The 20,680-nt window shown below is 37.8% G+C and overlaps 1 protein-coding gene across 2 annotated transcripts in view; it reads right to left on the reverse strand.

The window, feature by feature from the left end:
* Positions 1-20,680, reverse strand: part of LOC102230195 (retinal-specific ATP-binding cassette transporter-like) — a 46,397-nt gene that overhangs the window by 13,809 nt on the left and 11,908 nt on the right. For both annotated transcript variants that reach the window (XM_014469837.2, XM_023336011.1), the window contains 22 exons: positions 17,757-17,994; positions 16,087-16,226; positions 14,703-14,819; positions 14,276-14,473; positions 11,494-11,699; positions 9,627-9,803; positions 8,682-8,904; positions 8,319-8,540; positions 7,835-8,039; positions 7,652-7,744; positions 6,989-7,195; positions 6,494-6,671; positions 6,166-6,297; positions 5,678-5,817; positions 5,447-5,584; positions 4,974-5,155; positions 4,766-4,871; positions 3,322-3,527; positions 1,859-1,913; positions 1,554-1,613; positions 952-1,106; positions 651-775 (listed from right to left, as the gene is read on the reverse strand). In XM_014469837.2, the coding sequence (XP_014325323.2) occupies positions 651-775; positions 952-1,106; positions 1,554-1,613; positions 1,859-1,913; positions 3,322-3,527; positions 4,766-4,871; positions 4,974-5,155; positions 5,447-5,584; positions 5,678-5,817; positions 6,166-6,297; positions 6,494-6,671; positions 6,989-7,195; positions 7,652-7,744; positions 7,835-8,039; positions 8,319-8,540; positions 8,682-8,904; positions 9,627-9,803; positions 11,494-11,699; positions 14,276-14,473; positions 14,703-14,819; positions 16,087-16,226; positions 17,757-17,994 (3,503 nt within the window). The remainder of the gene's footprint in view (positions 1-650; positions 776-951; positions 1,107-1,553; positions 1,614-1,858; positions 1,914-3,321; positions 3,528-4,765; positions 4,872-4,973; positions 5,156-5,446; positions 5,585-5,677; positions 5,818-6,165; positions 6,298-6,493; positions 6,672-6,988; positions 7,196-7,651; positions 7,745-7,834; positions 8,040-8,318; positions 8,541-8,681; positions 8,905-9,626; positions 9,804-11,493; positions 11,700-14,275; positions 14,474-14,702; positions 14,820-16,086; positions 16,227-17,756; positions 17,995-20,680) is intronic.

Consider the following 20,680-nt stretch of genomic DNA (forward strand, 5'->3'; position numbering starts at 1 on the left):
TAAAGCAGTGCATAACTGAGAAATGTGAGGGAAAATGATGTATGGGTTTCAATTTTTCATTAATTAGGGAAGAATCCAAGAAGCCAAAGGTAACTCTAGAAAAGCTGCAGAAATCCACAACCATTATTATTATTGCACATCATAAACACCCTGTATAGAATAATGGGAACAAGAAATGTCAAAGCCATCATAAATCCTGTTTGCAATCTGTCACAAGTTATGTAAGGAACACAGCTAACATCTGGAAGAAGATGCTTTAATAAAATGACACCAAAACTGTCATTTGGTCCTCCTGGAAAACAAAAACCACAAAGTCCAAACCTCATAGAGACATACCCCAAAATACTTGCAGATGTAATTGCAATTGTAATTGTAATTGCTAAATTAGATTCTTCCAAATATAGACACAGGGATGTTGAATATAAATGCAGGCTATACTTTCAGATTTTTATTCGTAAATGATTTTGAAAATCATGTATCGTTATCCTTTCACTTCAGAATGATTCTCTACCCAGTGTTGGTTTACCAAATAAAATCCTAATAACCTGAAAGTGAAGTTTATGGTTGTAACTTGACAAAATGTTAAAAAGTTATAAGAGAATGAATACTTTCATAAAACGCTTCACAATATTTTTGCATTATTGTCTGACCTGAAGAAGGTGAACTGTTGTCCGTACATCCAGGGCATCAGAGTTAAGCTGGGATATTCTCCAAACGGAGGGACAATCAGCGTGAAGATCAGAGAAATAAGGACAAAAGTGGCAGGAAGCACAATCTGAAACCACAGTTACATGTTTAAAGAAAGATCAGAATCTATTGGGCATTAGAAAATATAGATATCAACGTCTTCCCCCAGGTTTTTCCTCCTTCTGGAATAAAATAATTTGAAACTCAGAAAAATAACACCCATTTTGATCAGTGGATCTCCATGTTCACTTCGCCAAGCAGTACCTGTGCCAGGAAGTCTTTTCTGCTTCTCGTAGCGTGATGAAATCTCTTCACCAGCAAAGCATGGAAATGCTTCAGGATTAGTGAAAAGCCCTTCACCTGTCTGGATCCCTTCCCTGCACTGCTGTCAGAGGTAATCCCATTTACACTGTTATTCTCTATTATAAACAAGAAAACAAATGACGAGTATTAGTAAAACAAAAACAACACATTTTCAGTCGGGTAACTTTTGAAACTTTGTTAGCTAAAATTCTGATCTTAATTTCTGCAGATCTTTTCTTTATTTTCTATAGAATAAATGAGGCTTTGCTAAGTTTTGAAAGCTTATGCAGCAGGAAAAGAGCATTCAATGAACAGCAGCTGCTAAATGCTTAATGTAGAAACTGAACCCCTTAGAACTGGGTTGTTTTGTGGAAAATTCGTTTTACAATTACTCAGTTTAATGGAAGTCCTTTTTAGGAATTCCCTCAAATAGGAAATGCAAGATTGTATTAATAATAAAACATGGCATTTACATAACCCAGGTCCAGTAGGTTCTACAGGAGAAAGAGGGGAGCAACTGCGTTTTTACTGAAGCTCTGTCCAAATGCTCCTCTTTCTCTGACCTTCCTCTTGGCCTACACCAACTTTGCTGCCATTATGTCTTCCCTGCAACATCCACTGTTCTAGAGGTGGGGCAAACAAACACAAACTACAGGGTTATAAAACATAACAGATGCACATTTTACAAAAGTTATGTGGCTACTGTTTAGATCACACCTGTATAGTTCAACTACAGTAAGCATGTTTATATCAACATTACACATGCAGGTGCGGTGGAAGGATTAAGAACATGTTGGAGAAACAGACAAATGGGTCAGGAATTTAATTCCAGGAAAAGGTCACGCAGAATATCAGTGGTGGCATTTACCAGCAGTAGTGGCATTATTTGCTGCTTCTCCATCTGCTGTGACCTTTAGAAATATCTGGAAAGGGAAAAAGATCATCCTTTAACTTTCAAAGCATTCTATGCAGTTATTTTAATACCTGGATGAATATAAGTATTTAAATATAAATCTAGAATGATGTGTAAAAATTTAGCCAACATTCCTGCTACTTTAGGTGGATAAGCAGGAAATGCATGGCTAAACCAAAGTAGAATCCAAGATATTTGTTTAAGGTTTCTAAGAGATAGTCATATGAGCAATTCCATGGAAATAAGTTCAAGATGTCGGTCTAATAAAATGAAATGAATTGAATTATAATCGCAAAACCCAAATTTAGACAAACTTACCCAATGCTGTGAAATTTATAGCTATGGTGAAACTTGAAAGTTCAAGTTTCTTTCATTTAAGAAAATCTGACCAAATTAAGTCATTTAAAAAATGTGTCCCCTTTCAATGAGATAAATTCTGCACAATTCATACAAAACAATTTGCAGCACCAGCAAGGTTTGTCAGAGATTTTTTCACCCATTGTTTTTTTTTTTTTATTGTGTTAGATTTGTGCAGATGGGGGGGAACAAATGATTCTCCTCTGACCTTGAAAAGCAAAGTATAAAGCTGGGAAGGGAGCTGATTTTCTCTGCCAGTTAGCTAGTTGGCAGTATGGGGGTTGTATAAAGCTTCTTGGAGGCTTGGGCTGCCTACTGTCTTGAATCTTCAAGTGAAGTGATAAGTCTCTAGAGAGGTTTTGTTTACAAGCATTAAATCCAGTCTTGGTGATTCTGGTCCAGTTTGTGATAGGGCAGAGTAGTTCTGGAATTTAAGAGGGAAACTGTAAGTTGTTTAATCTTTTTAAAGGGTGGCCTTTATTTTTGATGGATGCTGGAGATTATCTAAATTCCTTATTTTTGAGTTGTATAACCTTATATTAACATAAAAAAAATCTGGTTTGTGCAGGAGGACTGCAAGTGTATGGGTGGAAGATTGGGGTGGTGCACAAGTTGGCGCAACCTTAACTTCTTACATTCTAAATCTATTTACAATTTTATAAAATCTGAATATTTTTCTGCTAAGGGATTCTAATTGATGTAATATTTTTTCATTTGAACACAGCACATACAATGGTCCATGACACAAGTTAAATTCAGTTGAATACTGTAAAATTAAAACTGGAGGTAGTTCACATGCTGGCCACCAGATGGCATTAATGTGCTTCAAAATCAGTCTTTGGTATGTTTCAAATAAGCATCAGCAGGCGTCTCAGCTGCACTAGGACCACTTTGAGGGAATTTTGTCGCTTACAAGGTGGCAGACTTTGGGACTGGACCTGAGAGCTAATGTAAAGTCCAGGTTCGCTCAGTAGTCTGGATTTTATGATAAATGTCAAGCATTTTAGGCCAAAAGTTCACATTTATTTATGCTATTAACCCTCTACTGCCAATTTCCCTACCTCCTCTAAGGACGTATCAGAGATGCCAAAGCTGCTCAGACCCATATCAGCAAGAGTTTCCTCCAGCTCTCTAAACAGGCTGGCATAGGCTCGATGTTTGAACCCTTTATTAGGGAGCAAATAGGTCAACTCCTGTCCGATGGTCTCAATGAGCTTTGCCTCGGGAACGTGATGGTGGATCAGACTGGTGATGTTGTCGATGTCCCCTGGGAAAGAGACAGAAAAGTTACAGAGTTAGGAACTTTTCTTTTAGCAAAGTTTTCCCGAAGCAGCAGAAACTGAAACAAGAACAAAAGAAGAAAAATTGCTTGAAAAGCAAAACACAACAAAAAACAAACACTATTATTCAAGAGAGAGAACCTGTGCTGGAGCAACTTTGTGGTGTAGCATCTTAAACAGCATCTCCTTAGGCAGATGAGGAGCAAAAAGGCTTTTGTATCAATATCGTTTCTAAATTATTAATGTCTGTAAATAATGTGAACTGTTCCAGCCTGTTTTAGGATTTACAGCAGAGATGCAGTGATGGAAATTGTGAAAAGATGCTATTAGCTCCACTACTCACAAATTGCTCCTGATAGGAGTGAAAAATAAGAGGAAAATGTGTTAATGTCTGTTTTTTTCAAAGGACAATTTCAATAAGGGTTTACATTTTTTTAATGTGCCTCAGAGTCTACAAGAGAGGCATTGGAGGACATTGTTACCTGAGTAGATACCATTCTTTTGTGGACAGAAGGGGATCTTGTCATTTGGTTTAAATATGTATTGGTTTATAGTGCTACTTCTCTCCATACAGAAGACAAATTAATCTGAATTAAACCAGCAAAATTTAATAAAAATGCAAGAGGTCTAATTTTATCTTTATTAACCTGTCTTCATGTTCAAAACTGTTACAGGATCTAAGATTATTTCTTGAGCACAAATGAAGGCTACTGCTGGGACAAATGTGGGGAAGTTGTAACAACATGAAACCAAATTACACACATCCAAGATATTCTGCCCCTAGTGGGGGACTAAATATCAAAAGTAGAACTTATCAGTTTTTTTTCCCCCAAGAATCCAATATGGCTGTTTATTATCCATGGAAATTAAAGTCAGTTGTTTGGTTCAGGCATGATTTGGGATATGAGCCATATGGACAGTGGCCCAGAGTGGCATGAGAAAGGAGTTCCAGATAAAAAACTAGGACTTTTCTGTAGGAACATAGGCAAGAACCCTGGGATTGGTTTATCCGTGAATAGTTTTGAAAACAATGTATACATTTCAAAAAGAAAACTGTTTAAACTTCTCTCTAATAGCAGAGAGAAGTTGTAAGGAAAGGCAAAGAATAGTACGATAATGTCCTTTACAATAAATAAGAACAGACTTGACTGCAAATGCAACTTCTGCAGGAAGTGTTGTTTGTGAGCATGCAGATGAAAGGTTGATAGAGAACATGAACACTTACCATCCAGAACTCTGTCTAGCTGCTGGTGCTGATTCTGAGACTGATCTTTGTATTTGGTGCAGATGGAGCAGGAACACGAGCAGTCTGAAGCACAATCGCATTCATTCTGACAGAAACACAGAAAGACACGGGCGCTTTCAACAACAAATGCAATAAACACTGACAGAAGAGGAGGAAACAGTGTTCTTTGTCTGCAGGCACTGCTCACCTCTCGCTTCCTGATGTCCTTCATGCGGCGTACGAGTGTTAGATAAAAGCCGACTCCAAAACAGTTTTTGAGGAAAAGGGGGGACCCGCAGCAGTAAAGCTGTCCTTTAGAGATGATGGCGATTCGGTCACTCAGCAGGTCGGCCTCATCCATGTGATGTGTAGACAGAATCACGGTGCGGCCTGCATGAGTACAAAACTTTTATTAAGGTGACAAACATTTTAGCTCACTCTGTTAAAAATGTAACAGAAATATAAATATAAATTGTTTTAATTCTGCTATCATTCTTTCTTTCAACAGCTATGAATAAGATATTTATAGTTTCAAAAGTTCACTACCAAATTAGGGAGTGTTTGGAAGATGCCAAAAACGTTTGTTTCATTCTTTAAATTCAGCATAAGCTTTAGAAAATGTCTTGAGTGATAAAAATATTGGCCAAAATTTGCTAAATGTAATTAGTTAGTGATTTTCACCTGTTCTATATTTCAGCAGGAGATCCCAAATGGATCTTCTGGAATACGGGTCCACTCCTGAGGTGGGCTCATCCAGGATGACAACCTTGGATCCTCCGACAAATGCCATGGCAACAGACAGTTTCCTTTGCATGCCGCCTGTAAAGTGCAGACACATATAGTATCGAGAGGGATCAAATAAACTGACCTTCTCTGTCCTTTCTGACCCATAAACAGACACAAGTGGCAGACCTGAAAGGTTCTGAGCCTCTTCGTCTCGCTTGTGAGGCAGGCCAAGGTCCAACAGCATGTTCTCCACCTCTGCCTCAGCCTCCTCTGGAGTCCGACCCTTCAGCAGCGAGTAGAACAGGATGTGCTCCTCCACTGTGAGACTGGAACATCAACATGGCCGTAGGAATCCATCATTTTGAGAAAAGAATAGAAAAGGGAAAGAGAATAAAATGTTGCTGGAATGGTTTAACCTGGGTAAGTCTTCAAGAATTATTTGTCGTTTGTAAAGAACAATCATGAAGGGAAGTTTCTTGTGCAGCTTTATGCATGTGGAATAAACAATGTGCAACAAATCTTGATAATCATTCATCATATTCCTCTCAGTTCACAACAATGAACTGAGAACTGAGTCTATCAGACAAAATCATGAAATATATAGATCTGTTGTAGAAAAAAAAAGTTCAGAGTATGAATAATTTTTGCAATAAAATGCAAATGATCCAACTCACTGATTGAAGAGGATGTTGTATTGAGGGCACATGCCCATAGATGTACGGATGATGTCTATGTCTGTCTTAATGTCTCTTCCGTTGATGTAGGCTGTGCCGGATGTGGGAGGATAGAGACCAGTAAGAATGGACCTTAAAAAAAATAAAGATTTCCATGTTAATCCTATAAAGAGGCAAGTGGGAGTTGCTAACTTCCTTAAAAAGTGAATAAGACAGGAATAAAGGATGGGTTTTTATAAGTCTGATAAATCCTCATGATATTTTGATCAGTCTATGTATTAGTTTTTCATATCTGATTGAAAATGTGTTCAGTTTCTTTTCTGCTTACAGTGTTGTTGTTTTTCCAGCCCCATTGTGCCCCAGGAAGGATGTGATCTGCCCTTCGTAGAAACAGATGTTGAGGCAGTTCACGGCTGGACGAGAGCTTCCGTCATACACCTTGACCAGATCCTGGATCTGCACCCCCAACACCAGGCCCAGGGGATCCTGCTCAAAGAACACCGGACCTGTACGGAGGAAAAAGAGAAAAAAAGATGAAAGTATTTACAAAACTGCATTGGAAATAATCAGAGCATCATTTGATTCATCTCTTGGGAAGAAATTCGGTTTCAGATCAGCTGAAGTTTTCTTATTTTAGTTTCTTAGAGCAATAGAAACCTTTATCTTATATGTAATTATAAAAGACTGCATTCAAATTATGCTCCTTTGTAATTCTCATTTCACTTTAACGCTGTTGTGCAGTTCCCCTTTCTGTCCACTAGATGGCTTCAGAGAGTTCTCCAACAGAAGTCTAATTCCTCTTCAGGGTTTTTATTTCCCTCACCTTCACTCCCATCATTCGGATCTTCCTCCTCCTGGTTTGGATTTTCTTGTTGTTGTTTCAGCAGCTCCCTTTCTCTCTCCAGGCGCTCTCTCTTACTTTGGTGCTTGCAGGTTTTCTTGCTGGCCGAGCCATTGCAGGTATAAGTCTCGGGCGTGCCTCTGCTCTCAATGTCCAGCTCCTGGTTCTCTGCTTCTGGTTTCTTGGAATCTGGTTGGGAAAGATAGACTTCAGTAAAGGTGCCTGAATAATGACTCCCTTGCTCTGAAATGTGATGATTTGTTATACAACATTGTACTTGCATTTACATTATTTTACATTATATAATAAATTATATTCATTGCTTTTGGCTAACACCATGTATTTCTGTATGTGTGCATTCTTGCAAAAGTGATCTAATTGGATACTACTTTGTAAAAAATATTCCGAGCAACAGTTGGAGCTTTTAAACTCTAAATGTGCAAGGAGTTGCTTCAAATTATTTACAGCAGTAATTTCAGTGAAAAATAAATCACTTATTATTCACCTTGCTGCACTACTTTATGTTGCTCTATCACTCTATGTAAATAAATGTGATCTGCTAGATCAAATAATACATTCTTCATAATTTTGAAGAAAAGTAGCACTGCTCTACTGCCTCAAAAAAAATTTCCACAGGAGACTAACCTTGCTCGGTCATTTCTTGGTACGACGGTGCAGGTTTCTGCCAGTAGGAGGGTTGGAGAGGGAAGTAGAACGGTCGACCGATGCCGTATTGTCCTGTAAAGCAAAAATTTTTGCTGTAATACTCAATTGGATAAAATCCAAAGGAGTTTGTTACAGTGCAGTGCTTAGTATTAGGACTTCAACCTGGGAACACGTTGTCCAGATACCAGGCCAGGATTCCATAGAGGACGGCATCAAACACCATCATGAGGATGGAGGTGAGGAAGGAGTAAGTGTCTTTCTCTAATGGGCTGGTCTGAATGTTGTTCCACTGCAGGCCCAAACCTTGCTCTTCATACCGTGAAAGGTATTCTGTCCCAAAGCCAAAAGCTACCGGAGAGAGCAAGCTCTAGGAAAGCAAAAAGGATCCACAAAGAACACTAATTCAGAAGTGAAACTAGCATGCATATTCATCCTACAGGAATGTTTTTGACACATTTAAACCAAACAGCATAAATTATCTTTAGTTCTGTTCTTGCAGGTATGTCTGAAAGCATTTAACCATGAGATGTGTGTTCATAGTCAGCCAAAGGAAAAATGGAATGGTTTAAAAATACCTCCTACGCTCTCTGAGTTTGCAAAACACCTTAAATAAAAAAACAGTCTCAAGAATAATAACCAAACGTACTGCCGCCAATTTCATGTTGTTGGTGATGCGGTCCTGCCATGCAAAACACAGGATGTGAGGCAGGTAGAGGGTGAAATAGATGATTCCACTGCAGGCAGCAGCCAGGTTGGCTTTGTTGAAAAACACACTCATCAGGAAACACTGCATGATGGTGGCCACAGTGAAAATCAGCAGGAAGAAGAAGACAAGGAGTGGGTCGCTATAATTCAGCACCTTTCCGCCCTGCAAAAAAAAACAACAACATCTTTTTAACACTTATTTCACTCTAATACTGCCCACAAGAGGGCAGCATTACTCCCTTTAAGAAAAGAACTCTTTAAACAGACAAATGAAATTTCCACTTTTCATCAGCTGTCCTCTCACCGTTATGATGGCTGTCAGTAGCGCTGTGCTTGCAGTCATCATGATGAAGCTGTCGATGAACCATGTGTACCAAATGACCCCATTGTTGACCCCCATGGTTTTGAGGGTCTCTTTGAGGCGCAGCTCCTTCTCTAAGACGATGCTCTTCACTGTCATGGACACCGAATAGATCCAGGCTAAGACCATGAACATGGGGAAGCAGCGGTTCAATGTGATCATGAAGCTGCAGAAAAAGTGAGGGAGGAAAAATGATATCAAATCCATCTATCTGAGATGATTTTGTCTCTCCACAACAACAAACATCCAAGACGCTTAAGTAAAACAAAAGTTCACTGGAATTGTTCAATAAGCTAAACGTTTAATGAAACATTATAAAAGATTTTATAATTAGCTGCACAAAGGAATAACAGAACAACCTGGACTGTGGTCATAAAACATTTTATAATCGGAATATGCAGCATCCGTAATAAAATACACACCATAAACCAGATGTTTACATACACTGTGTTAAAACATAACTTTTTTCTCTCCTATTTTTATTTTTTGACATTGAATTTGACTAATCTTTTTCAATTTCAGGTCAGTCAGGACTAACTAAATTATTTGAATTTTGCTAAACAGCAGAATAGAAAAAGAAAAAAAAGTGACAGAAAGTTACCGAAAACAAAACTGCAGAAGGGATTATTTATCTAGATGGAAAGAAGTATCAGATGAAAACTTGAAAACACTTTTATCCATGTGATGACTTTTAAAAATAAAAAAAACATGGTGTAACTGGCTTATTTAATCAGCTGGATCACTGAAAATCACTTATAATTCACTTGTCTTATCTAAAGTAATTGACTCTTAGATATGATCTGTGTGAAGGAATTTATCCTCAGTACTTCAGAAAACCTGTTTGCATATCTTTATTACGGCAGCTAAAGCACTGATAGGTCAACTCACAGGTCATCGACGTAGCAAGGATATGGCATCTGCTGAACGTAAACCCCCAGTGGCCAGTCATTTCCGGTGTGAAGCTTGATGATCCCATGTTCGATCATGTCCTGCAGGTACGCAAAGCCACCCCACAGGTACCTCTGGTCCTCCATCGGGTCCGCTCTGGGGCCGGGATCCCAGTATCTAAGACATTTTTTTTTTAAACAACTGAATTAAACAGGAGTTTCAGAAGATTCCTTTGATTTTTGAAGGATATTTGATTAATGAAAAAAAAATCCCAAGCATTGATTTCATTAAAATATTTGTAACTAAATGAATATCCCAAAGTCTCTAAAGCCGCATACTACACATGCGCATCCCCTTGATAAGCGGATAACTGTGTGACAGATCTCTGCTACAATCTGATTATTCAATTGTATAGAAGCCGGACTCCCACTGGGTCCATTAAGGCCCGTTGGTGAGCTGTAAACAGCTCAAAGTGTTTTTGCTCATGTTCAGGGGGGATATTGGCATACTGCCTGCCTATAAATGGGAGCTCAAACAAAACAGAAATGCATATAAGTGCTGCATGTGGGGAGGATTAAAGGATGCGTAATGAGTTAATGTGAACCACCAACAAAGTTTGTGAGACGCAATAAAAGCAGCTGGTGAAGATTTTCCCTCTCAGCGAGAATGTGACAAGTATATATGAAATGGTTCATTGATGTGGTGGTAACAGTAGGAAAAACAATGAAAGGCCAAGGGACTGGATGAGTCTGATGGTGCAAGGCGGTGTCTAAAGTGATATCAGTATACTGCTGTTTAATATCAGGATTTTCTGAGGATCACTTGCCTCAACATAAATAACTTTTAAGAAAATCAGTAAAATCACACAAAAATCATTGGATATGTTTATATTAATTAGTAAAACAATAAATCTGCTTTACAACAAACTTTATCTATACAAAACACTGGTAAAGATTTGTAAAAAAGCCTGAAAATAAATTGATGTAAATTGCAAAAAAATCAAGAGAATCCAACTATTACTTCTATCTACAAACCCCCCAAAATCTTGCTCTTAGCAGAATCATAGGCACAACACAACCCTCAAATTTCTACAAACAAGTATAACTGATTTTTTTTTTATTCGAGTCTGACTTGTTTAAGTTTATCTTGTGTCTGAAAATTCTTATTTAGTAATTCACAATTTCCTGTTTCTCTGGGGCAAAACAGGAAATTTGTGTGAGCAAATTTGCTCTTTGCTCACACAAAGAGCAAATTCTCTTGACCACTCATCAGAAAAAGAACGACTAACAAACGTGTCATTCCAGTAAGCCAAGCTTTAGTTGATCTCCATGTGCTATGTAAAGATAAAGAAATATTAAAATGCTTAAAGCAATTGTGCTGAGTTTGTATTGTCCTTATGTGCAATGAGTCGGATAAGTAAAGTGAAAACTCTCGAAAGCTAAATGTTAGAGAACATACAAAAAAAATACTTCTTGGGGTCACCAAGTCTCCATAGAAACCAGTTAGATGTTATCTGCAAGCCTACTGGCTATCTGGGAGGCAAGGCAGGAAAAATACTTTTATGTCCCACCACCAGAAAGCTTCTTGATTTTCTTTTTGTGCTTTGACTAGAACTCTTCACGTCGTCTGGTGTGAGCCAACAGATTAAGTGTTAGGGTGCAGTGGAGGATCTGTGATGCTGTGGGTCAATGTCAAGGTATCATGCACAAAGTACATTGCTAAATATGGATTTTCCTCAACATAAAAGGAGCTATATCATCATTTCATTTTAAAAACAAATGCATAAGCACAACAATTAGAAGTTATACATTTTAGGTGCACCACGTCTACAGAAAAGAGATTAAAAAGAAGACAAAGCTTTACAAACCTGTCTTTAATCTTGTTGGTCCTCTCCACTGAGTCTATGTCCATGCGGATCTTGTATTTGACGTGTCGAGGAATGCTGGTGGTCCAGGGATACATGTCCATAAAAACCACACCTGCCCAGAACTTGTTCTCCTCCAGCAGGTACAGAGCCTGATGAATCATCTGGGACTCATCCGTGTAAGCCACAAACTTATCCAGGCTGACACACTGCACACACACATATAGTTGGGAAGACAGCTACGGATTTGGTGTTGTCAAACTGGGAAGCTATTGTTCAGATGACAGCAATAAATCTTTCAGATATAGCATTTTGTTTCTTCTTGCTGATTTTTGTCTAGTGATATGTACCGAATGCTGCAACAAAAATTTGTTTCTCTATTGAACTGCGGTTAGAATAAAATAGAGCAATGAAATCCACTTTCCCTCTCCACTTAGAGTACAAGATCAAAGTGGAGAATTAAAGATTTGCTTACCAGAGTCGTGGTAATAGTTTTTACAAAGGAAAATCTCCATTCTGAGGCACGATTATTAAATCAGACAACACATATATGACATTTCTAAAGGATTATTCCCCCTGAGGTCAAAGACTAACTGACATTAGACAGGTTTTGTAGCATTTAACACGCAGAGCAGAATTTAACCTGCTTGTTCTTCCAGCAGTCAGCCCATTGATAAACACCAGTGACCTATTTTTACTGGCAGTTGTACACGGCCTCCTCTGTGTTTGACAAATTGCGTGGCATGATTTACTTTTCTTTCCTCGTCTCTTAGCCCTTTTCCCCCACATTCTGGCTCAAATTATCATAATGTTTTTTCTCTAAATAATCTTTCTGAACCTTTGGGTAATACTGTGTTCCTTATTTGTTTATTTTTGCTTGTATTTCTGTTTTTGATCCACATTCTTGATATTTATCTTTATTAAAACATCATACTTGATGACTTTGAAGTTTTATATTGTTGTCTGACAGAGAGCATTCTTGACTTGGCTGCCCCTAAAGATGGATATTTGTTTTTTTCTTTGAGAATGAAATCTAGAGTTCCTCGTATTTTTCCTGCTAATGTGCTAAAATGTTATTTCTTTCACAATGGCAGGTTTGATTTTTTTTTATCTTGGAAAGCTTGAAAATCCAGTGATCTTTTTTTATTGCTTCTATTTAATTTAATTTAAATTAATTTAACACCAAATACAAGAATCAAAGGTTAATACAATGCATAGCAATATTTCTTACGGGGCTGAAATGGCATAAAAATTATGGTCTTTAAATTTGAAAAGTGCGGTGTGAGTGTTCTATTTAGCCATAATTACTCAGACACCCATGAATCAAATGAAATACAAACAGGGACAATCTGAAAATAATTTATGGTTTTCAAATATTATCCGTTGCAGTGATCTGTCTTTATTTAATTTACCAAATAGCTCCACATGTTTGTGTTTTTATTGCATTAGATAAACCCACATTAAAATTTAAATTATTGCTAAGGTTATAAAATAATATCACAGCCTTTGAACTTGTCACAGAGAACTGTTCAGTCCATAATTTGAAAAAAATAAAAAGTATGAGGTCAGGGGGTCTGAATACAGATGCCCCAACATACCATTTCAACAATTCTTAAAATAAATGTGGGAAAACGTATCATTTTCCTTCCAGTTTCCAATTAGGTACAACTCTGTGTGGTAATATCACAAAAAAATCCAACTAAAATACATATTCGTTTGCAGATATAATGTGACAAAACTGTGGAAAAGGTATTTACTGTTTGAACTTTACTGGGAGTTCTGGTCACTGTTTTAGGTTCTCCTGGTAGCCGGGTGTCTTTTTTTTAGAAACACTTTTTCTTTAGAGTAAAGAAGTTTGTTGCAAATTTTGTACGTATTATGCAAAGATAAAAATGAACTTGAAATGAACTGAACCCAGACATATTCATTACAGCACATATTTATGCAACTTTTACTTTATGCACCATTCCTTCACAGGTACAACATAAAACATGCATGTTTGTCACATGAATTGTTTTATCTACAGCTCATACTTGCACAGCCCTTCTGCATATGAAATGTCTAAAGTCTCCATCTGGATTACTGGATGAAGTTTCTATTCATATTTATGGGAGTACATTAATGCTCACTCAAAGATAGACGTAGGAGAAAGATCCTCAGTGATACACATGTTCCAGAGGAGTTGTAGTGTGAGAAACATCCACTCCTGACAGAGTGAGGGGACTTGATGTTAGCTGCCACAGCCGCTCAATGCACCAGCGCTAGCTGACAGCTGTATCTAATTGGCTAAATTGCCTGGTTTGTTTGCAGGACTCTGAAGGGTCCAGGCACTGAGTGCTGCGACAAAAGACAGATTTAGATTCCTGCAAAGATAGGACTCTTTCTAAAACCACAACCCTTGGCTCCTTTCAAATCCCACAAGAGGGGAATGGAGTGAGTGAGGAAAGGAGGATAGATAGTGATTTGTCCACTTTATGAAGAAGAACAGGGGTTGGTTTCAATGCTGAGCTGTACACTGAACCACATCTGAGCTCCTGAGGAGGGTGACTCATTCCCACCTACTCTCTACTTTATCACCGGCTCCACAATGGAGGCGACAGCACACTTGTTCTCTCCACCTTTCAGGCTGATGGACAGGAGAGAACCTACAGAGCAGTGATAAGTGGCTCTCTCTGTCTGAAAAGATCTTGCTGCAACCTGACGGAGCAGCCCTGACTGACTTCTACTTGTACAGGCAAATAGGAGGTATTTACACAAATCACAGCTACAGCAACGGGCTCCTTACCTCTCCGTATTGGTTGAACATGCGTATGATTTGGTCAGCAATGTTAAAAATATTCCGCCAGTCCAAGTTTGGCATTCCCTCCTCCCTGTCCGCCTCTGGTCCATTGTGCAGAAAGTTGAGAATATCTTTAGTTGAAAACGTGCTTTCCACCAGACTGTTGTCCATGAAGTGCATCACTGTTGGGTTCCTCAGGGTATCCTGAGAAAAAAGAGGATAATGGAGCGTCATTAATATGGCTTATGTAGCATATGTAGCACCAGGTTGAAGAAACTTTTAAGGGATTTTTTTCAGAGAAAACAAAATTAAGATTTATTCTGTGTATATCTAAAATGTTCACACCAAATTACCTCTACTACTACTTTACCTTTTGGCACTTATTGTTTGACATGTGTAGTGAAAGTTGTGATCAGAACAACTATGTCCGTACCCTGATCATGTTCATCTGGACACTGTTGTTGAAGAAAGCCCAAAGCTGAGGCCCAACCTCCTCCCAGGCCTTGGCCATGTTCTGGAGTCTCTCCAGTTCCTCAAATGTTGTATTCGCCTGGTTCCAAAAAGAAACCAGTCAAATTAGAACTAAAACTAAAACATGTCAATCATTTGTTTAAAAGTACAAAGATGAGCATTACATTTGGAACATTACCTGCAGAGCTTTGCTTTTCTTTAACTTTTTTTTTATTAGGTTTTCTTGATACAGTTTTGTTAATGCGATTTAATGCGAAGACCAACACTAGTTAGTGCAAAATGGTAAAATGACAAAATGTTAACAAGTTCATGGAGTATAATTCTCTGGCGAGTCACTGTAGCATAAGTAACAGTTGCAGTAAAACCACATAATCTGACATAAACAGGTTTTGTTGTTGGTACCTCTGGATGTCACGCAAGGTCATGCTGTCTGGTTCAAGCTTTACAAGTTGTTTTTACATCACGCAAATTTAAATAAATGACCGCAATGGAATATATTTGTAACAAATAATAAGAACATGAGGTTTGCTGGTTTAAAAAACTCAATTTGGTAGCCGGAGAAGCATATTAACACTGACTTTTATGAAACTTTGTGAACCCAAGAAGAGTTTTATGGCTAAGGATCACAGAACTGCTTATGCTAATATGTAAGTAAGAAAACTTCATCACATTTCTTTATTTAGCACTTTTCAACATATAGAGATTGCAAAGTGTCACAACTGTAATTAAAAGAGGGAAAAATAACAAAAATTGTACATGTTCTTCACTGACAATAAAACAGTCACTTTATAGTAATTTAGAAGCTGTAGAAACAACCAAACCAAGGTAAACTATAGCCTTTACTTGATTAAAACTTTAATTTATTTATAATCTTGGTCTTGACAAACTGCAAAGCCCTAATCTACAAAATTTCTGCTACTAAAGCTCTTTGTTATTTGTGTGGATAACATCACAGGGTACTATTAAAACCTAGAAAGGATCTAAAAAAATAACCAGTTTTAATTTGCACAACAAGACTGGCGAACTAAACAAGAAAGACAAACTCAATTCCTGTAACAGTTGCTTGAAATTGATGTGTTCTGTGCAAAAAGCAATGGCAGAGACGGATCTATTTACCTCCTCCACCCACACATTGAGTTTATTAATTTGATTTTCCTCTTCCCCTGCCTGCCCCTGTAGACCTTCCGCACCTATCCTTTACATTCAGAATCAGGTCAATTTGAGTTGGGGGTTGTGTGAGTAGAAAGACATTAGGAGTGTTAGAGAAAAAAACTGAAAAAGGAGAGAAAGGGTGTGTAGAGGAAATAAAAGAGGTGAAGGGTCAGGCTGAAGGTGGACTCTCTTACGCTCTTTAATATCTGTCGGACGGCCGGGGAGTCAGGCGTGTACAGGATCTTTCCCATCAGCAGGGGCTTGACTAAATTCCACACAATCTTTGTGACGGGGTTGGACTCCAGGGTCTGCATCAGGGAATTACAAAACGGAGCTGTGGGCAGAGAAAAAGCCAAGATGCTCAGAGAAGAAGAAGGAATGTTGGGGGGGGGGGAATGACTTCTTCCAAGAAGAAAATTTCTAATTTGGTTAAAGTGTGAAAAAAGTATTATTGACACTTCTACTGCAAGCCTGAACTCCTTCAACTCAACTTGAATGTCCTATGCAGACACAAAATAATTATGTTTTCACTTGCTAAACTTTTTCACATTTTGTCAGGTTAAAACTACAAGCTTCAATGTATTGGGACTTACAGTAGTTCATAATTATGAAGTGAAAGAAATGTATTTTGAAAATAGTTTGTGCCTGTATTCAGCTACCCTGAACCACCTTTGACCTTTTGTGATTTGCTATATGTCTCTATCAGCTACAGAGGCTACAGTTTTCCCCCATTTTTCTTTGTCAAATAGGTCAAGCTCCATCAGATTTGATGCAGATTGTAATCAAGAATTCTTTTTTTTTTTTTTTTTGCCTCAGATTTTTAATCAGATTTAGGTCTGGACTTAGACTTTATCTGAACCATTGCATTGCAGATCTCACTGCATGTTTAGGGTCACTGTCCTGCAGGAAGGTGAATCTCCACCACAGTTTCTAGTCTTTTGCAGCCTCTAATAGGTTTTCTTCTTATATTGTCACGTATTTATTCCCTCTGACTTGTGTGTTGTGTTTACTCTTGAGGATGGGGTTTTGTCATGAATATTCTCTCAAAAAAACAAAAAAGAAACAATACTCTGAGTCCTTTACGAAGCAGCTGTATTTATAAAGATTTAATTATGCATAAGAGGACACTATTACCTCCTTGGTGACTTCTGGAGGCAATCAGGCATACTGGATTTTATTTAAGGGTATTAATGTAAAATGGGCCAGATGCATATGCACTGTAACATTTCAGAAACCGAGTACCCCTCTACCAATCATGTATTTTGTATATATCTGTTCATCTGTGACGTGAAGTCCCATTAAACACAATATTTGTGGCTTTTCAGTAGGAGATTTTCATTACATTTTACATGCAAGGAAGTGAGATGGTTCAAGTTGATTAAGAGATGGATAAACTGTTATGCATTTCTTTGTGACAGGAGCTTTTCAAAATCTCTGTTTAGTTGCAGCCCTTTCATGTCATACATGACCTTTTGAAACATGAAAACCAAAGAGGAAAAGAAACCCAGGTAATAAATGAAGCAATGTGTGCTTTTTCCAAGAATGCTCTTTCAGTTTAATCTTCAAGTTTTGATAGGCAAGAATTAAACTGGGTGCTTATAGCACTATAAAAATGTGCAAGTGCATTTCTTTGAAAGAGACTTGCAGTAATAAAACGACTTAAAATATCCCCTGAATTCTCCTTGAACTGAACCACTCAGTTTCCTCGAATTGAATTTGAGAAAACAGTAGCATTTTATATGGAAGAAAGAGCACAGAAAAGTTTCCTGAAAACTGATCTTTTCGCACAGTAATATAATGGATGTGATCCGCCTGTTGATAAAAGGAGTTTCATTAAAAAATCGTTCATGTCTTATTTACTTACTGGTGGCGTCATCATAGACATAGTTGTGATTTTTACTGCCATTCACCCCCAGGAACACCTTGTAGTTGTTGTCTTCATACCAGTTGAAGGACAGAACCCTGGAGCCCCCTCCCTCTGGGTATCCGCAGAACAGGCTGGACACCCCGGACATCAGCTGGGTGAAGGAGGAGGGACCCCCAGCTTGGAACAGAGAGGAGACCACCCTGAGGAGCTCCTGAGAGCTCTCTCGTTTCAGCAGCTGTGGAAGACACAAAAAAGGACAAGTTACCGTCATGTGTATGCTCTGTTATTTTCGTATGGTTAGAAAAAGCTTCTAAATCTAAATAAAAGTAATAACTCTTATGCTGTATTTTTATAAGTACATACAGCACCCTCTACAACTATTGCCATCCATGATAAAATTGATTCTTCTTTTATTGCAGGGCCATAATGTTCCACAGACTTATGAATTAATCTGAGTTGTTACTAAACTTAAATTTGTAATCAAAGACTTCCTGTTTCAATGGCTATAAATATGGCATATCACAAACACATATTTTTCTCAGTCATTAAGAACAATAAGAAAGATCACATTTCAATGTTCTGAGGACATTCTGAGGAGCAACGTATTCGATGGGACATTCCTCAAGCAGCAGCGTTACCTGGACAGAGAAAATCTCAATTTTTGTTAAAATCATTAAACAGCGATGAGGAATACTCTACAAATAGAATATTTCTAGGTTAAATTATGAAATCTTTCTCGCAAAAAAAATTTATTTTCTCTAAGTGGTAAGAATTGTATCGATCAGGATGCTGTAAAGATGACTGATATTCTCTGTAATGTAATTTATTTTGATTATCTTAAGAGCTGTCTGCACCTGCTGCTGTCCTACTGTAAAATGGCTTACACAAAGCACATGTAATTTCTATAAAGGTGGAAAGTCCACTCACATTTAAGCAGTGCAGCAAATGTCATAAGATCTCTGTTTGTATGCTCCAAACTTATCAAACGACAGGAAAATATGATTCTACTCACTAACAGGGTTTGCACAAATGTAGCACAGACAACATCACATATAAAAAATATTTATTTTATCAAGATGAATTTTTCACTGTGTATATGTTTTCAAATAAAATGTTGGATTTTTTTCTAACTTTTATCTTTATGGTGTGAAATTATTACGCGGCATTAAAAGATACATTTTCTTTAAAATTCTTCTGAGGAGAAAATTATTTTTCATTATCGTATAAAATAAAGCAATGTAAGGTCACCTGAGCTCACCTGACCTTGAAGACATTTAGTCTTCTGGCACGTCAGAGTAAATATCCTCCATCCTACATTGCCTTCAACAGGATAAATACATGTTTTTCACTCCTTGGGAATCTAAACAATTATTTCTGAGATGTCTGACCTTTAACAGGTAATTACATTCATGGTAGGGATATTTACGTTGCTCATATTCATTCATGCCCTGTGAGCTTCATTATATAAACGATCACATGAAAACAATAGTTTGAAAGATAAGCAAACATGCTGCTCAGACGCCTCTTCTCACATGATGAGGATAGCCACGGGGGCGGGTGAAATATCCTCCTATTGACAAGACAAAAATAACTTCATGCAAGTACAATCTTTTCCCCAATGTGCATCGTTTCCTCCCTAAAGAATTATGAGCTAGAAGGTAGAAGGTTTTCCCTCCAGCACATTATGTTGCTGTTGGAAACTTACCCTTTAAACAATCTCATGCAAAAACAAACATTCAGAGAGGTACACTTCTTCTGAGGATAATTACAATTAACCCAATTTTGTCAGCAAAATTCTTGAAAGTGATTTATTGCTATTTCCCACACAGCATCCTCAAAGCTACACCTTGTGAAAGTGCACCCCTGCAAACTCTCACACATGGTCTGACACACCCCTGGTTTTTTCATCGCTAACTCCCTCTTCCTTCATTTTTCAAATTTATTATTTTTCACACATACGGCGAGCTGAAAACACACATAGGTAATGGGGTAATGAGAATAACTGGCTCGCCCTTCCGTCACCGTGGTGACACAAAAGGTCCCACCTACAGGATGTGTCACTTCGAAGGAATGTCTCTTTCCCCCCCTCTTTCTACTCTCTACATGCACCTCCCACCAGTCTCTTTCTTTCTGTCATCCCTTGCCGAAGTGTTTCTGGGATGTACTCCCTCCTGGGACAAAGAGAGAACGTGACGTAGCACACATCTCATCCCAGGTGTTTTAGAGGTTATGATTTTTTTTGAGTTTTCAAAAACCTTTAGAAGATTTTGCAATCTTGAATTGGCAGTAAACAGTAGAACTAGACAGAGAACCAGAGTTGTTTTGCATCTCTTTCCCGTATCTGTTTTCAGAACATCAGTGAGGCATTAGTAAATTCTGGTCAATCAAACATCCAGAAACACAGTATTCCTATTAGTTGTTTGAGGTACTACTGCATTCCCTACAAGATGATATTAGTTCCAATTGATAAAAAAAAAAATTATTTTGTCACAAGTTTGCCTATTTTAATTAGGCAATACTGGCATATTGAAAAACAAATTACATGTCTATCAACAAGTAAATTATTGGGAGTTTTTTGAGTAGTTGTGGAGTATATTACCTTTTCCGTTTATATTTTACTTTTACGTCAAACTGACAGAAAGTTTCAATGTTCAATAAATTATCATGACTTTGATCATTATTAGTTAAAAATAATCAAGTTGTCGATTACACTTTCAGTTCCTAGCATCTGCTATGCCGATGTGAGTGACTCTTTATCACCACAGACAACATGGGCAGACGGGGATATGAAGCAATATTACTACTGGGCCATTGTGAGTATGCTATTTATAATTCTGATGTATTTTTTATGTTATAATTTTGCACAGGATATTATTCTTAATATTATTGTTGATCTTGTTTTTTATATATATATATATATA

This window comes from Xiphophorus maculatus, chromosome 6, assembly GCF_002775205.1.
Source record: "Xiphophorus maculatus strain JP 163 A chromosome 6, X_maculatus-5.0-male, whole genome shotgun sequence".
NCBI classification, from domain to species: domain Eukaryota; kingdom Metazoa; phylum Chordata; class Actinopteri; order Cyprinodontiformes; family Poeciliidae; genus Xiphophorus; species Xiphophorus maculatus.